The following is a 13,465-nucleotide window of genomic DNA, read 5'->3' as shown; positions in this document are numbered from 1 at the left end:
CACAATACTTTGTTCCTATCTTTAGTATCCCCCACACTGCCTCTGCAGAGTTGAATAAAGCTAGACCCCACCCTCAGAGTTCACCATCTAGCAGAGGACCTAAGACATTCACAAACAGCTGTGATGTAGACAGCAAGTGACAGGTGCCAGTTTGTTAGCTAGGTAAAGCAGAGAGTAAGGGCATACCTGGTGGAGGCTAACTAGCCTCTTAAGCAGGACAAGGAGAAAAGAAAAAGCAAGACATATTTGGGCATCCTAGCATTGTGTTTCCGTGCAATGTGTTTGTCTTTATTTTATCCTTATTATTATGTCATAGGATCTTTGAGGACAGGGACTTTCTGATTCATCACTGCTATACTCAGTGGTGCCTGAGATGAGCTTACAAGTTAGGTCTTCCTAAATGGTTGCTTGAGTGAATATATTCTATAGCATGTCATGTTTAATTTCAATCTCAAAATTAATTCCACAATTTTTTAAAAGCTCTGAACTTAATTCCAAATGGGATGTTTGATACTTTTCCAAATAAGTATCTTTTAACTCTGGAGGAAAAAAATACCAAGCATTTCTTGAATACCAAGTGATTTTGTTTATGCTTTGGGTGTAAACTGAATGCACAGAGATCTCAAGGAACCTCAGAAATATTTGTTATAGTCATTGATGTATCCCCAGTGCTTAGAACTACACCCAACATGGATTGGGTGCTTAATAAATATTTGTTGAGTGAATGAATGAATTCAATAAACATTTATTGAGCATCTAGTATATGTCAAGTCCTGTGGTATACTCTGGGGACTAGCTACAATGATAAATACACTGTGACCACACTGCATGCATAGTCTATTATCTCCCTCCATTGAAAGAACGTATGTGTCTGGTGACACCCCCTGGCCTGGGGAGAAGCAACCATGTCTTGTGCACAGCCGATTACCACCATTTGGAAGTGTTGAACACGTAACAAACAAAGCTCAATGGCAGCTTAACTGCCAGTCAGTTATGTTCAGCCAGTCAGTCAGTCTGTGTTCTCATTTCATAGTGAACTTCAGCTCCACCCTCTCCCTCCCCACCTTCACTGTTCCCCAATGTGGCCAGTTCGTCCTCTGCATCCTCTCTCACATGCCCTCTCCTGCCATGGCTCTGGCCACTGGAAGGGGCATGCCTGACCTTGTTCGTGCCCTCCTTGCATGAGTGTCTCCTGCCTCCACAACACTCGCAGTGCCACCTGGGGTTTGATCGCGTCACTGGCCCACTCAGGATCCTTCAGCAGCACCTCACTACTTACTGCGTAACATCCCAGCTCCTCTCCCTGGCATTCAAGCCACTCTGCGCTCTGACCCTAACCTGCTTCCCAGCCTCACCTTCCACCTTGCAACAGCCAACCTAAATTCCACCACACTCCACAAGAACGGCTCCGTCTTTCATCTCTGTTCCCTTCCACAGAACGTTTTCTTTTCCTGGAACGACCTTCCCCTTTCCCCTACTTGTCAAAATCGTCCTCATTTTTTGCCACCAGACCACATGCTATTCTCACTCTCAAATCCAAAGTGACTGTCCCAGCCAAAAGTTAATTTTCTTTCTCTGCCCTATTACAACACTCAAATTATACCATTCATGTGTTCCCTATTACATGTTGCTTTTATTGTAATTGTGAATCATACGAGTGCCTGCTCTATTCAGGGACTGCTATGTACACCACCCACCCTTTCTATAATTCTCAACCAGCCTGCAAGGTGAATACCATTCTCAGTGGTGTTCGTGGTCTGTCCAACATCACACAGCTAATAAGAATGGAGCCAGGCTGTAAGGCTGTGTATGTCACTGCAAAGCTTGTGCCCTGCCCGCTCTAGCAGCTGCCTCACTCACAGTTCCTGGTTGTCTTGTGTTTCTCCATGAGTAAAGTGGGGTCCTTGACCTTATGTATCTTGGTTCCAAATGTAACATGGTTCTATTGAGTGTCCTCATGGGCTGAGAACACATGACTTAATAATACCTTGTACCCAGTAAATGTGGCATGAAGGAATGCCTGAGATGTCTCTCTTTTCTTCTGTCGTTTATGCTGAAGCACATGCTCAGCTCTATTTGGTGTTTATCAGGACCTGACACCTTGGTACTCCCACCATCTCCTAGGCTAGTCTGCTCTCTCGTTCCTGGATTACTAAATTGTCCTAACTATTCTCCTTGCCTGGAATCCACCCTACCCTCTGCCACCAAACTCATCTTCATAAATGTCAACTAGGTCACATATTCCAGTAACATATGGCTTTAACTCCCTGAAAGTCAGGGTCCTTCACTTTGCCTCATCACCCCCAACCCATGACCCAGAGTCACTTGGCCAGCTATAGCTTCTACTTACCCCAATCTCATTCCTCTCCCTGAGCCACTGGTCGCCTCTCTCGAATGCACCACACGAATTCCTGTGCAGTGTTCTTTGATCATTAGGTTTGATTTTTCCACATACATGCTCTTTCTCCTCTCCAGCTGTGGGCTTATTGGTTTCTTTAGTAAGTATATATTGAGCCTGGCTGTGAACCAAGCACTGCACTGAACTCTGGGAACCTAGAAAATAGAAAATAAGACCTGCCCTCAGAAGGCGTCCAGTTTACTGCGGTACGTAGACATAAAAGTAGGCAGCATAAAGAAAAGTAGTGAAAAAGAAACAGGAATGTGTAGGGAACTGTCATATTCTACCCATTCTTCATGATATGCTGCCCAAGTTTTTTGTGTGTCCAAACTAATTTTTCCCTTTTATAAATCCTTATAATTCTAATTCTCCTGCAACATTCATTTTGACATTTAGTCACATTGCCTTCTATGGTTATTTAAACGTTTCCCACACATGTCCTGCTTCCACAAGTGGATTTTAAGTGCCTTCAAACAAGGTGTATGCTTTATGTGTTTTATACCAGCTTCATCAGTTAGCATTAGCTGTGTAACAACACTTCCAAATTTAGTGGCTTAAAACCACAAACATTTATTATTTCTCACGATTCTGTGGATTGGCTGGGCAGTTCTGGTTTGGACTGGCTCAGACTGGGGCTGAATAATCTGGGATAGAGGTAGGCAAACCATAGCCCACAGGCCTGCCACCTGTTTTTGTAAATAGGGTTTTATTGGAATACAGCCACTCCCATATCATCTATGGCTGCTTCCGCACTACAACAGCAGAGCTGAGTAGTTGGAATGGGTATGATCATATGGCCCACAAGCCTACAGTATTTACTGCTGGTCCTTTAAGAAAAAGGTTGTTACCCCCCCACCCCCCATTCTAGGATGGTTGGTCTGGGGAGGCCTCACCTGAGATGACTCATCTCTGTTCCACATGCTCTCTCATCCTCCAGCAGGCTAGCCTGGAATTCTTTATATGGTGGCCTCAGGAGTCAAAAAAAAAAAAAAAGGCAGCAGGACCTACTGCTTTATACCAAACTGCCTGCTGGACATGCCTCAAGGATTTCATATTAAACCTGTCTGGACTGGAACGCATTACTTTATCAATGTGCAGACTTTTTTATTTTTTTAAAGTTTCTGCTTACCTCATATTTTCTGTTATGCCTTTGATAAAAGCAAGTCCTATGGCTACCCGAGTCAGTTTTGGAGGGGCTGCCCAAGACTCTGTAAAGAAGAAATTATTGTAGCCATTTGAAAAACAGTCCACCACATCAGCCCATTCTTCCCAACCCCAGTGTCTGGCATCGAGCACGTGATAGGTACGTGCTTGCTGAATTGAATTAAAAATATAAATAGAATTTTTGGAGGAAGGGAGTATATTAAATAGTTATTGTATAAGTACCATGTACCAGGTGCTGGGATACAACAATGTACAAAGCATGCAGTTCTCATCCTCAAGGAGCACACAGTCAAACATCAATTCAGTGCATCCTTTCTGTCCAGTTGTGAAATGGGCTTTCTCTCTAGGATTCTCGTTAAGGATCTTTAGCATTTAACTATGGCTCTACTATCCATTTGTCATTTCCTTTCTACCCCCACTACCCACTCATTAGCTGGACTTTTCAAGCCTGCACAAGGCCTGCTTTAGGATGCCCCTGCTTCCAGCCTCTTCTTAACCAGTGCCCCTGCACATGCTCCTAATGCCCCACTTTTATCAGGCTGCTCCTTGCTCAGGAGCCTAACGCATTCACCAAATTAAGCCCAGACCTCTAATATCCTAGAGCCAGCAACCCATCACAGTCCCCACGCTCCTTCTTGTCTGGACTGCTTCTTGTCTGGACCATATTCCTCAGAATATTCACTGTGCATCCTGTGTCCATGCCTCACTTGTCCTCTCTGCGTAGGGTATCTCCCCTTCCCATATGTGCCTGTTACGATACTATGCATCTGTCAAGGCCGGGCCAGATGCCACCTCCTCCATGCTGCTTCCCTGGTTGACCCTACTAAAAGTTATTTCCTCTTCTGCATTCACAGGGTACCAAGTTGGGAATGCTGCTCAAATGGCACATATCACATTCTGTTTGGCATTTGAGTTATCCTGAGTCATGCATTTCATGCATTGCACTCTTCTTGAGATTAAGGACCCAGTCTTATTCATTTTCATTTCCTTCTGAATGCCTTGCATAAAGGATACTTTTGGTAAAATCTCGTTTTCTGAATAAATAACTGATATTTGCATAGTGCTTTTGCCATTTCCCAACTCTTTTATTTGCCATATTTCTTTTTTTTTAAATTATTATACTTTAAGTTCTAGGGTACATGTGCACAACGTGCAGGTTTGTTACATATGTATACATGTGCCATGTTGGTGTGCTGCACGCATTAACTCATCATTTACATTAGGTATATTTCTAAGAGGCCATTCGTTTAAATATATTATGTACCACCAAGAAAGAAAAAAAATTGATTAAAATATAAGCCACCAGCAGTAAGATATATCCTTCCTTCTGAAATATCATTAAGTGAAAAATGTACAGACTGGAATCTGTGACATACAGAATATTAAATCCAGTTCAGATATCTATCGGTATCCAATTAGACATTTATAAAACACCTAAATATACCAGGCATTAGAATCTCACAACAGCCATATGAAGGAGGTAGGGTGGGTAGTAGTATTCCCATTTTACAGAGGAAAAAATTGAAGTTCAAAAGGGCTCCAGTGCTTTTGCAGAGTGAAACAAATGTAAGTAAAAGAGCCAAAGCTTAGAGCATAAATCTTACGGTGAAAACAAAGCTGCCTTCCTAAAATCACCTGTGGGTATCAAAATCTGTAAGTCACCTCTTATTATCAGTGTGCACCTTTTTCTTTCTTTTTATAGCACTACCTACCCAAAACTATATGCACATCACTTGGCCTTTCAATTTGTTTTTCCCAGCTGCATTGTTTTGTCATGTTACCCCAAGAACATCCTGTTACTTGGCATAACATAATGTAATGTGATGTGATATTTCATGCTGCTTAGGAAAAATTAGAATGATTGTTGGATGCTTAGATTTTTCTTGGGAAGTAATTAGCAGGCAGAATCTCTGTCACACACACACCCCCATAGGAGTTTCTCAACCATCATTAACCTCAAAATAGTAGAAGGCTTTCCAAACCCAACACTTCACTTAATTAATTACCTCATCTGAATACTTGCTTTTGGATTTTAAGAAATACTTTGTGGAATATGCAGTTGAGAGACAAAACATTTTATTGGTATATTTAGATATTTGTTACATTTTAGAAGGAATTGGTATGTGCACATTTTGACTTTTACATAAAGCTCAAGCTTGTTTTAAAGAACAGGTACACTGAAAACTCTTTTCCATATACATCTGGTTGTATTTTCATTTTATTCAAATTGCCAGGTAAAAGAAGAAAAACGCAAGTGGAAGAGACTTCCCAGATCAGCAGGAACTGGAATATGTTCAAGTCTTGGCAGAGCCAGGTCAGCCTTTCATCTGTCTAAGGGAGACATGTTGAAATACCCACACTGCTCTCAGGATTATTCAGACTTTATTTGAGTAGTTTCTTAATTGCTGGTCACTACACTTTAGGGGGAAAAAAAAACAGTTGGAGAGAAGGGAAAGAGTCAAGAAGACTAGCCAAATGATACAAAATAAGATCTGTAAAGGAAAATCAAGAGAAAGAGGTTGTTTGGCTTAGAGAAGAAAAAGTAAATTTCTAGTACATAAAGGTCTTTGGGTGAAGAAAATTACAGTTCAGCTGTATCCTATGACCATTAATCACAAAACAAGAGGAAATTGCTATTTGTGCTAGACACATTGCATGGTGATAGCATCCTAGAAGTAATTCCCAAGGGATAGTGAGGTGTCCATTCTAAGACCTTTAGGATTCAGTTGCCTAAAGTGGATAGAGACCAAACTAGGAAATTTTGTAAGACCCCTTTAGCTGTATATTGAGTTAATCACCTACTTTTATAACTACCCAAACACTTTTGGATCATAATTATCAGATATGTTCTATAGTTTCTACCTCTAGCTGCTGTGAAATGGGTAAATTTGAAGGTAGGGTGGAGTAGACTTCATGAGAACTTGGTGAATAAAGATTACTCAGCCCCCAAGTCCTTATGTAATATAGGTGTCCTAGCCCTTCTGTCTTGTAGGTCATATGGATGACTCACGCCACGCACATGTTTCACATCACCTCTTAAAGACTTACAGGTGCTTAATCTTTTGAAGAATATTTTCCCTGAAAATATTCCCTTTCTTTCCTGCATGATCAGTTTCTCCCTTTGCACTAAATTTTTCCCATTGGCATAAAAAACCTTTAATATTTCCCCAGAACAAAACTTCCTTATGTCACATTCTCCTTTAGCTTCTACTGCACTTTACTGCTCCCTTTCACACAAAACACTTCGAACTTCTTGTCTATAGGTATTATCTAGACTCATCTCCTATTATCCTTGACACACTCCATTAAAGTCTCTGACACCACTGCTTCACCAGAACTGTTCAGATCAAAGCTACCAGTTACCACCTTGTCGCCTCATCTTCCTCAGCTTCTCAATAGCTTCCAGCACAGTCAATCACTCCCTTCTTCCTGGAACCCACTTTTCTCTGAGCCTCCATGACAGCTCCTCTCTTGGATTTTTTTTTCCTTCTCAATCACTGCTGCTGTCTCCTCCTCTGTTAGTTTCTGAATTGATGTGCCCTGGGGCTCAGGCTGTCCCTGTGTTTTCTCTCTGCCCTCTCACTTGTTATCTCCTCTCCTTCCAAACCTTTATGGCAACACCTCCCCAATTTATATCTTCAGCGCAGCTCTCTTCCCTAAATATCAGACTTATATATGCAACAGGGTACTTGACATGTCCACTTGGATGTTTGATAATCATTTCAAGCTTAACATATCCAAAACAGAACTCTTAACTTCTACCCAGGCCCTAACCTACACAGACACTGGAAACTGTCCATCTCCCAATTATTCTTATCTCAGTAAATGACACCATCAGCCATCAGCCAGGGGTCCTGTACCTCACCTTCCACGTCCAAACTATCAAAAACTCCTACTGTTTTATGCCCAATCAGATATCAAGTCATTTCACCTCTTTCTATCTCCTCTGCTACCTCTCTCAGACATGTTGCTTCAGTTTCTCACCTAAACTACTACATTAGCCTCCTACCTGGCTCTGCTTTCATTCCTGCCTCCCTGCAGTTCATTCCTACAGAGAATCCAGAAAAAGCTCTTCAAAATCTACAATCAGATGTGACTGTCCTACTTTCTAAAAACTTTTAAAGAGGACCTCCTCTTCTGCCAGTATAACAGACTTTGTACTCCAAGGGGTATCTCTGTTGCATTTTAGAACTCCTAGGAAGTAATGAAAATATCTAATAAAAAAATACAAGTAGCTAAGTGCATATATGTCAACAGTAATCAAGCCAGAAAAGGCAGACTTACCCATCACTTGTGTTTGTGTGTGATGGTCATGTGGGGGTGCAAATGGGGACTGTACTGCAACTCCCCCAGTTTAAGCCTGGGATTCTAGAAGGGAGATAAAATAGCCCAGGTTGGTAGTACCACTAAATTCCAGAAAAAGCAAATGTAATTTAGGCTTCTAGTTTTTTTCACAGATTAGGATCTTGAGCTTTCAAAAAAGATTATCAAACAAGGAAACAAACCACCATGAGTGAAAGTCAGCAAAAGTAGCATTAATGTATTGATTACTCCTTCCTCACCAAGGACTTTAGATGTTTGAATTATCAGCTAAGAAGAAACTAGACTACCTTATATAAAGAAAAATTAACTTAAATATAGAATACAAAAATGGTGAACAACAGTGGTCTATCACAATCACCAGGCACTTTTGAAAAAGAGCTAAAGAAAACTTTCAGTAATAAAAAAGTAATTATCAAAAAATTTAGTGGATAACCTTTTTTGTAATGGATTAATTAATGAACTGGAAAATAAAACAAATAGTTTCATGCAATGGAGCACAAACAGACAAAGAGATGGAACTGTAAGGAAGAGAGGTTAATAAGTTTGGAGGGCAGAATAAGCAAGCCTAACATAAGCCTATTTAGAGGGTCAAAGGGAACGAAAATATGCAGAATGGAGATGAGACAATATTTAAAGAGATTGTGGCTCAGAATTTTTCAATAAGATGAGAAATACTGATCCAGAGATACAGGAAGCAGTGTATCTAAAAAGACAAATAAGCATTCACAACTTTTTATGCTGTAAATCACTGAAGACAGCTCTCCTAAAAGAAGCCATAGGGAAAACAGGCCACATCCACAAAGGCACAATACTTAGACTGACAGCAGACTTCTCAACAGCAATGACTAAATCCAGGAGACAGTAAAATATTTTCAAAGTTCTGAGAGAAAATAATTTTCAACTTAAATTGTGTTTTCAGCAAAAATAACCTTCAAAATGAGAGTGAAATATTTTCTTCAGACATACAAAACCTAAGGGAGTTTACCACCAGCAGACTTACACGGAAGGAACTTCAAAGAATATACTTCAGGCTGGGTATGGTGACACATACTTGTAATCCCAGCATTTTGGGAGGTCAAGCCAGGAAGATTGCTTGAGGCCAGTTTAAGACCAGTCCGCACAACACAGTGAGACCCTGGTTCTACAAGAATAAATAAATAGCCAAATGGGTGGTGTATACCTGTAGTCCTAGCTACTCAAGAGGCTGAGGTGGGAGAATCACTAGAGCACAGGAGTGGAAGACTGCAGTGAGCCCTGATCACACCACTGTACTCCAACTTGGATGACAAAGCACAACCCTGTCTGTTTAAAAGAAAAAAAAAAAAGCATATACTTCAGAAAGAAGAAAAGAGCAAAAGGTCTGAAAAATAGAAATGGTAAGCAAAGAAATCGGTAAACATGTAGGCAAATCTAAACAAATATTGCTGGTTTAAAATACTGTGTAAAACTTCCTATATATGAGGAAGGAGATAATCAGAGTTTGCATTATAAGGTCCTTTTTTTCTGAAGGGGTTAAAGTACTAATTTTGGATTTCAAGGGTAACTGCTAAAAGAAAAGAACTAGTATATAACTTCTAAGCCTGATGTTCAATAAAGAAAAAAGAAAAAATGCATAAAGCATAGGAAAGTAGGACAAATAGAAAATAATATTGTAAAAACAAATACAAATATATCAGCAGTCACAATATATGTAAATGGCCTAAACTTTCTGGCTAAAAAATAGAGTAAAAATTAAGATTTTTTTTTAAAAATGTAATACCAATTCAGCTATACAGTGTTTAGAAAAATATACCTTTAACACAGAAAGACAAAGAAAGATCAGAAGTAAAGGGATGGAAAACATATTCAAGCAAATACCAATCAAAAGGCAGCTAAACTAGTTTTGTTGATATCAGTCAAAATAGACTTTAAGGGCTCGGTATGGTGGCTCATGCCTGTAACCCCAGCACTTTGGGAGACCGAGGCAGGCAGATCATTTGAGGCCAGGAGTTCGAGACCAGCCTGGCCAACATGGCGGAACCCTGTCTCTACTAAAAATGCAAAAAATTAGCTAGGCATGCTGGCCTGCACCTGTAATCCCAACTCAGGAGGCTGAGGCATGAGAATCGCTTGAACCCAGGAGGCGGAGGTTGCAGTGAGCCAAGATCATGCCACTGAACTCCAGCCTAGGTGACAGAGAAAGACCCTGTCTCTCAAAAATAAATAAATAAATAGATGATAGATAGATAGATAGATAGATAGATAGATAGATAGATAGAAGACTTTAAGACATAAAACATTAATCAAGGTAGAGAGAGCACTACATATTGATAAGGTTTTAATTCATTGGAAAGGTATAACATTTCTATATAGCATCAAAACATAAAACAAAAATTAATAAAACTATAGAGAAATTTCACATTTCTCCAAGTTATTGCTTGGTCAAGCACATAACAAATAATTAGTAAAGGTATATAAAATTGAAACAGTACAACTAAATAGTTTGATTCATAGAATCTTGCATCAAACAATTATAATATATGTGTTCTTCACAAGGAAGAATTACAAAACTTGCCCTTATACTACGCCCCCAAAACAAGTCTCAACAGATTTCCAAGAATCAATATAATGACCACATTATCTGATCATAATACAATTAAATTAGAATTCAGTAGCTAAAACATAAACCTCCCAAAATTCCCCTTATATGTGGAAATTTTTTAACATTTTAAAATAATTCTTTGATCAAAGATGTAATAATGGAAAATTTAAAATACTTAGAATTGAATGATAATGAAAATATGATGTATCAAAACTTGTGGGATACAGTAAAAGTTGTACTTGGAGGAAAATTTATAGTCTCATATGTTTTTTTATTTTTATTTTTTATTTTACTTTTAAGTTCTGGGATACATGTGCTAAACATGCAGGTTTGTTACTGGAAAAGGAAAAAGTGAAAATTAAGAAGCTAACTTTGAGAAGGTTAAAAAAAAGATGAACGACAAAGAAAGAATGAATAAAGATGAGAACAGAATTAATTAAATTGAAATTTTAAATACTATATAGGGTATCAACAGAGCCAAAAGTTAGTTCTATGAGTGGAGTTCATAATACAGGGTTTGGTAACCTTTTTTTGTAAAAAGGCATATAGTAAATATTTTTGGCTTTGTGGGCCATATAGTCTCTCTCACTACTACCCAACTCTGCCAGTATAGTGCAAAAGCAGCTATAGATAATACGTAAATGGGTGGATATAGCTCTGTTCCTATAAAATATTGTTTTAAAAACATGGTAGACTGTATCTAGTCTACAGATCATAATTTGCCAACCCTGTATTAATAGTAAGACTGATGTAAAAGAATAAGTCCAGTGAGAAAGTTTAGCAAAGTGGCTGGATATAAGATCAATATACAATATATATCAATAAAAATTAATTGCCTTATACACCAGTAATAGAAATTTTTAAAAAGTTATTGATAATAACAACAAAAATTTAAGTACCTCAGAACAAATCTAACAGAACTTATGCAAGACCTAAATAAACTAAAATTGTATTGTTTAATCTGGTTATAGAACCCCTTTATACTCTTAAACATTACCACTGGGCATGGTGGCTCATGCCTATAATCCCAGCACTTTGGGAGGCCGAAGTGGGCAGATCACCTGAGGTCAGGAGTTCAAGACCAGCCTGGTCAATATGGTGAAACCCCATTTCTACTAAAACTACAAAAATTAGCTGGGCATGGTAGTAGGCACCTGTAATCCCAGCTACTTGGGAGGCTGAGGCAGGAGAGAATTGCCTGAACCCAGGAGATGGAGGTTGCAGTGAACCAAGATCGTGCCATTGCACTCAAGGCTGGGTGACAGAGCAAGACTCTGTCTCCAAAAAAAAAAAAAAAAAATTACCAAGAATCCCAAAGAGCTTTCGTTTATTTGGGTTTTATCTATATATATTTACCTTATGAGAAATTAAAACCGAACATTTAAAGTATCTATTAATTTTTAAATCACAATAATAAGCCCACTACATGTTAACATGAATAACATATCTTTATGAAAAAGTATATTTTTCAAGATAAAACAACAGTGAAAAGAATGGCATTGTTTTGTATTTTCCCCAATTCCTTTAATGTCCAGCATACTAGAAGACATTTAAATTCTAATATCTCTTTTAGTGTTCAATCTTGTGATATGTCATTTTGGTTTCATTATATGAAAAAATTCAACCTCACACACGTGCGTATTTGGACAAGGATAGAGTTATTTTAATAGGTTTTTCAAGTATTGTGGATGTTCTTCTTTGATATTACATTAAAATTCGACAAGTGGTAACTTCTTAAAAGTTAGTTGCAATATGGAATCTAAAGCCAGATCAATGAACTTTTCAAACTCCATTATATTAAAATTCATTACTCTACCTTGCACATCACATCTTTTACCGAGTATGATTTTGTGTGATTGGAACATGTTGCTTTATCAACTTACACAGATCTTCAAAATGATGACACTATCTTAATGTTCAAAAAAAGTCACCTATTAATGTTACCATCAGTCTTATCAGAAAAGCCTTTCAAATTTGGGGAAGCTGCCAAGCTCACAGTAGGAAATACACATTTTCCAAAAATCTGATTTTTATTTGAAAGCTTAGATTTTATCATTGGCAACAAATACTGTCAGTTGTTTTCCTTGAAGTGACAGCTCATTCACCTTGTTCAATTTCAAGAAAATATCTCCCAAATACCCAAGTCTGAGTAACCTTCGTTTGTCAGTCATTCTTTCAAGTAAAAATGGTGTTCTCTGAAAAGAGTGATTTGTGCAGCTTGCCACTTAATGCCACAAATGCTTTTCCTTGAGATGACAATCATACTTTGGTATGCAGCAAAAGTACTTTATGTGCACATCTTATTTTGTCACACAGAGTGTTAATGTTATATGTTGAGATAATGTTATATGTTAATGTTATATGTTGAGATTTGATAATGTTAATGTTATATGTTGAGATTTAGTACAAATAATAATTTTTACTGCTTGATCAAGTTCCTTTATAAGTGAAACTGGCACCCTGTTTTATGGTGAGTATATGGTAGTGAAGAACTGATAGTTTGGTGCTACTGCTTTGTTTCATACTGAGATGCCAGCATTTTTACCCACCATTACGTTTGCACCAGCAGTGCTCATGTCAACACTATGAAAAAGACATATAGCATCTTAGTATAACCATGAAAACAGAATTGACTTCATTGGCTTTCTGAAAGGGTCTCGGGATTCCCAGGGGTTCCACGGACCACACAGAGATTCATTGCCAGAGGCCCTCCTGTGGCTCTCTCCTTCACGTCATTGAGATCTCAGTTTAAATGTCATGACCTCAGAGAGGTCTGTCATCCGTAGTCACCCAGTGACTTCCTATCATAGCACCCTATTTTGTTTTTATAACACTTATCGCTACTTGATAGTTTATTGTTTACTTACACACATTTATTGTCTGTTTTTCCCAGCTAGAATATAAGACCTGAGAATGTAGGGACCTTATCTGTCCTGTTAAATACAGTAACTGTGTCTACAAAACTTAAAATAATAACTTGGCATCTAAGCACTCAATAA

The 13,465-nt window shown here is 38.5% G+C and overlaps 1 protein-coding gene across 9 annotated transcripts in view; it reads left to right on the top strand.

Annotated features, from left to right (window-relative positions):
- BACH2 (BTB domain and CNC homolog 2) overlaps positions 1 to 13,465 on the top strand; it is a 643,272-nt gene that overhangs the window by 506,772 nt on the left and 123,035 nt on the right. For 7 of the 9 annotated variants that reach the window (XM_050788079.1, XM_050788075.1, XM_050788076.1 and 4 more), the window contains one exon: positions 5,797 to 5,876. The exons of the other annotated variants lie outside the window; for them this stretch is intronic. In XM_050788079.1, coding sequence (XP_050644036.1) covers positions 5,853 to 5,876 — 24 coding nt within the window. In that variant the 5' untranslated portion in view covers positions 5,797 to 5,852. The remainder of the gene's footprint in view (positions 1 to 5,796; positions 5,877 to 13,465) is intronic. 9 annotated transcript variants of the gene reach the window in all.

Source organism: Macaca thibetana, chromosome 4, assembly GCF_024542745.1.
Source record: "Macaca thibetana thibetana isolate TM-01 chromosome 4, ASM2454274v1, whole genome shotgun sequence".
Lineage (NCBI taxonomy): Eukaryota > Metazoa > Chordata > Mammalia > Primates > Cercopithecidae > Macaca > Macaca thibetana.
This window is presented reverse-complemented; position numbering and strand designations above follow the sequence as displayed.